Raw genomic sequence first — 4,313 nt, 5'->3', positions numbered from 1 at the left:
ACGGTTTCGAAGACATCAAATAGCATAAAACATTGTACTGCAGAGACAGAAGAAATGCATTTAAAGCACCGATGAAAATGGCGTGCAGTATAATTACCTCAAATTGCTGTTCGCTTGACACCCTGACACTAATTTTATTCAAGCCATCGGGAAACAAATGTTCTAAAAGCACTCCTTCCAAACGCTGGAGCTAGTGGGTGCTGTGAGGTCGTTAAGGAAAGGAAAGGGTAAAGTCTCCAGCACGCAAAAAGAATTAAAGAATCCTTTGAAAATAAACGTCTATGTGGATCGACAGCCTTTAATGCCCACATTCTTAACGCTTGCCCTGTACGTGGATTGACTTTTTTTTTCCTTCAGCATTCCCTCACCAGATGGATTTTTGCTACTGCAGATCAGCAGAGGGTGTCAGATCTTTCAGAGTGCACCAGGCTGGAACGAGCAGAGCTTCTTAGCAACTCTCTTCTTCCCCCCTCCCCATTCTCACGCTCCCTCCCTCCCTCAGACAACTCGCCCCCCCGCTCCGCCCCCTCCACTTATCCGAAAAAGCAGAAGAAAGAGAAGGAGAACAAGAAAAGAAGAGCTAGTAACCAAGAGCCGGAGACCAGAAAAAAAAGGCTGAAGAGGAGCGAAGAGGAGGAAAAGGAAACGATGGACAGCCACAAAACGCAGCGATTGCGGAAATTTTCCAGCGCCATTGGTTCGGCAGCGTGAGTCCTCCGGTCGGGCGTGATTTCAGCACCGGGAGGGGGCTGGACAGCTCCTCGGGGGGACTCCTGGGCAACCCGCAGCCACAGCAAGAACTCCATCAGCAGCCTCAACAGAAGCCGCCGAAAACCCTGCTTTGTATCAGAGGCAAGGTCAGTCCGATGCACAGCCATGCACAGGCAGTGTGTCTGTACTACGCTGCAAACCCTCTGCTTGTTTCTCTAACATGCACTTGCTTCTAATTACTAGCATTTTTCCCTTTCTGGTTAGTGAGGAACACTAGACGAGATTCTGTAAGGGTGTATTTTTCATTTATATGTATATATTTAACTTCTTTTTCGTTATTTTTAAAGGGTTGAGGGGGAGTGGGGTCATTTTTTCTACTTTTTTTTTTTTTTCTGCTTGCCTTGCACTACGTGCCTGGATAGTTTGTAGATATAATTATTGACTGGCGCCTGGGTTGTTGCAGTGCGGGGGGGTTAGGGAGGAAGGAATCCACCCCCACCCCCCCAAACCCTTTTCTTCTCCTTCCCTGGGTTCGGACATTGGAGCACTAAATGAACTTGAATTGTGTCTGTGGAGAGCAGGATGGTCGCTGTTACTTTGTGATGAGATCGGGGATGAATTGCTCGCTTTAAAAATGCTGCTTTGGATTCTGTTGCTGGAGACGTCTCTTTGTTTTGCCGCTGGAAACGTTACAGGGGACGTTTGCAAAGAGAAGATCTGTTCCTGCAATGAGATAGAAGGGGACCTACACGTAGACTGTGAAAAAAAGGGCTTTACAAGTCTTCAGCGTTTCACCGCCCCGACTTCCCAGTTTTACCATCTCTTTCTGCATGGCAATTCCCTCACTCGACTTTTCCCTAATGAGTTCGCTAACTTTTATAATGCGGTTAGTTTGCACATGGAAAATAATGGCTTGCATGAAATCGTTCCTGGGGCTTTTCTGGGGCTGCAGCTGGTGAAAAGGCTGCACATCAATAACAACAAGATCAAATCTTTCCGAAAGCAGACTTTCCTGGGGCTGGACGATCTGGAATACCTCCAGGCTGATTTTAATTTATTACGGGATATAGACCCGGGGGCCTTCCAGGACTTGAACAAGCTGGAGGTACTCATTTTAAACGACAATCTCATCAGCACCCTACCTGCCAATGTGTTCCAATATGTGCCCATCACTCACCTCGACCTCCGGGGAAACAGGCTGAAAACGCTGCCCTACGAGGAGGTCTTGGAGCAAATCCCTGGCATTGCCGAGATCCTGCTAGAGGATAACCCATGGGACTGCACTTGTGATCTGCTCTCCCTGAAAGAATGGCTCGAAAACATTCCCAAAAATGCCCTGATCGGCCGAGTAGTCTGCGAAGCCCCCACCAGACTGCAGGGCAAAGACCTCAATGAAACCACTGAACAGGACTTGTGTCCCTTGAAAAACAGAGTGGATTCTAGTCTCCCGGCTCCCCCTGCCCAAGAAGAGACCTTGGCTCCTGGCCCCCTGCCAACTCCTTTCAAGACAAATGGGCAAGAAGATCATGCCACCCCAGGGTCGGCTCCAAACGGAGGTACAAAGATCCCAGGCAACTGGCAGATCAAAATCAGACCCACGGCAGCAATAGCTACCGGCAGCGCCAGAAACAAACCCCCAGCCAACGGCTTGCCCTGCCCTGGGGGCTGCAGCTGTGACCACATCCCAGGGTCGGGTTTAAAGATGAACTGCAACAACCGGAACGTGAGCAGCTTGGCTGATTTGAAGCCCAGGCTTTCCAACGTGCAGGAGCTTTTCCTGCGAGATAACAAGATCCATAGCATCCGAAAATCGCACTTTGTGGATTACAAGAATCTCATTCTGTTGGATCTGGGCAACAATAACATTGCCACCGTAGAGAACAACACTTTTAAGAATCTTTTGGACCTCAGGTGGTTGTATATGGATAGTAACTACCTTGACACGCTGTCCCGGGAGAAATTCGCCGGGCTGCAGAACCTTGAGTACCTGAACGTGGAGTACAACGCCATCCAGCTCATCCTTCCTGGCACCTTCAATGCCATGCCCAAGCTGAGGATCCTCATTCTCAACAACAACTTGCTGAGGTCCCTGCCCGTGGACGTGTTTGCCGGGGTCTCACTCTCTAAACTCAGCCTGCACAACAATTACTTCATGTACCTTCCGGTGGCAGGGGTGCTGGACCAGTTAACCGCCATCATCCAGATAGACCTGCACGGAAACCCTTGGGAGTGCTCGTGCACCATCGTGCCTTTCAAGCAGTGGGCAGAACGCCTGGGTTCCGAAGTGCTGATGAGCGACCTCAAGTGCGAGACGCCAGTGAACTTCTTTAGGAAGGATTTCATGCTCCTTTCCAATGACGAGATCTGCCCCCAGCTGTACGCGAGGATCTCGCCCACGTTAACTTCGCACAGTAAAAACAGCACTGGGTTGGCGGAGACCGGGACACGCTCCAACTCCTACTTAGACACCAGCAGGGTGTCCATCTCCGTGTTGGTCCCGGGACTGCTGCTGGTGTTTGTCACCTCCGCCTTCACTGTGGTGGGCATGCTCGTGTTTATCCTGAGGAATCGAAAGCGATCCAAGAGAAGGGACGCCAACTCCTCGGCGTCCGAAATTAATTCCCTGCAGACAGTCTGTGACTCTTCCTACTGGCACAATGGGCCTTACAACGCAGATGGGGCCCACAGGGTGTATGACTGTGGCTCCCACTCGCTCTCAGACTAAGACCCCCAACCCGGCTAAAGCAGAGGAGGGGGGATGGAGATGCCTCCACCCTCCCCCCAACTCCGCCGGCATCCCCGGGGGGTGTCAGGGGAGCCCAGACCCAGGTCCAGCGCGCCCCAAGGCTTGATGGACATAATAAATAAATAACTATGAACTCGCTCAACTGAGAGGGTCTGACCCCTTAGCTCCCTCTGGAAACAAAGAGCAGACTGTGGCGAGCTGGGAGAGCCTGCCAAATCGCTCTTTGCTGCAGGCCCTTTTGACAAAGCCCCGGCAGGGGCCCTGCTCGGAGACCAGACAGTGCCCTTCTCCTCGGGAGAGGGGCCGGTACCGTGGTCCCACACATATATACATATACCCACATCTATATAGAGAGATAGGTATCTATTTTTTCCCCTGTGGATTAGCCCGTGAGGAGGGGGGGGCGCGATGGCTCCCTGTTGGCTACGCAGGGACGGGCATTTGCACGAAGGCATGAATGTATTGTAAATAAGTTAACTCTGACTTCTGGCAGAAAACAAAAAGTGCTGCATGGCTCGCATGGAATCCACGCGCTCCGGGGACGCTGCCCTCCCGCGACTGGGGACGCCGTCACGTTCACAGCACCCACCCTCTTACCTGATAAATCCCATCGTATCAAACTTTCTATAAACAAAATACAGTATAATCAGAAAGTGCCATTTCGCCATTATTTGTGATCGGTAGGCAGTTCAGAGCGTACGTTTACTGTGAAAAAAAAATGTAAAGGTTTTATTTAGGACATTTGCATGGCTAGTCATCGGTCCATTTTATGAGTTAAAAATGTATTTTGTTGAGCAAAGTTTTATGGGTTGTTTTGGGCTCTTTTATTTTGATGGTGTTTTTTTTTGAGGGGGAA

At 50.4% G+C, this 4,313-nt stretch overlaps 1 protein-coding gene across 1 annotated transcript; it reads left to right on the top strand.

Annotated features, from left to right (window-relative positions):
- Positions 1-1,345: 1,345 nt before the first annotated feature.
- Positions 1,346-3,436, top strand: SLITRK1 (SLIT and NTRK like family member 1; the record flags this gene model as incomplete). The annotated part of the gene is made up of 1 exon (XM_081214607.1): positions 1,346-3,436. The coding sequence occupies one exon, from the start codon at positions 1,346-1,348 to the stop codon at positions 3,434-3,436; it is 2,091 nt and encodes a 696-aa protein (XP_081070733.1).
- Positions 3,437-4,313: the final 877 nt, after the last annotated feature.

Source organism: Mesoplodon bidens (genome assembly GCF_964165515.1).
Source record: "Mesoplodon bidens genome assembly, chromosome: 17".
NCBI classification, from domain to species: Eukaryota; Metazoa; Chordata; class Mammalia; order Artiodactyla; family Ziphiidae; genus Mesoplodon; species Mesoplodon bidens.
Note: the sequence above shows the minus strand (reverse complement) of the source record. Positions and strands in the feature narration are given on the sequence as shown.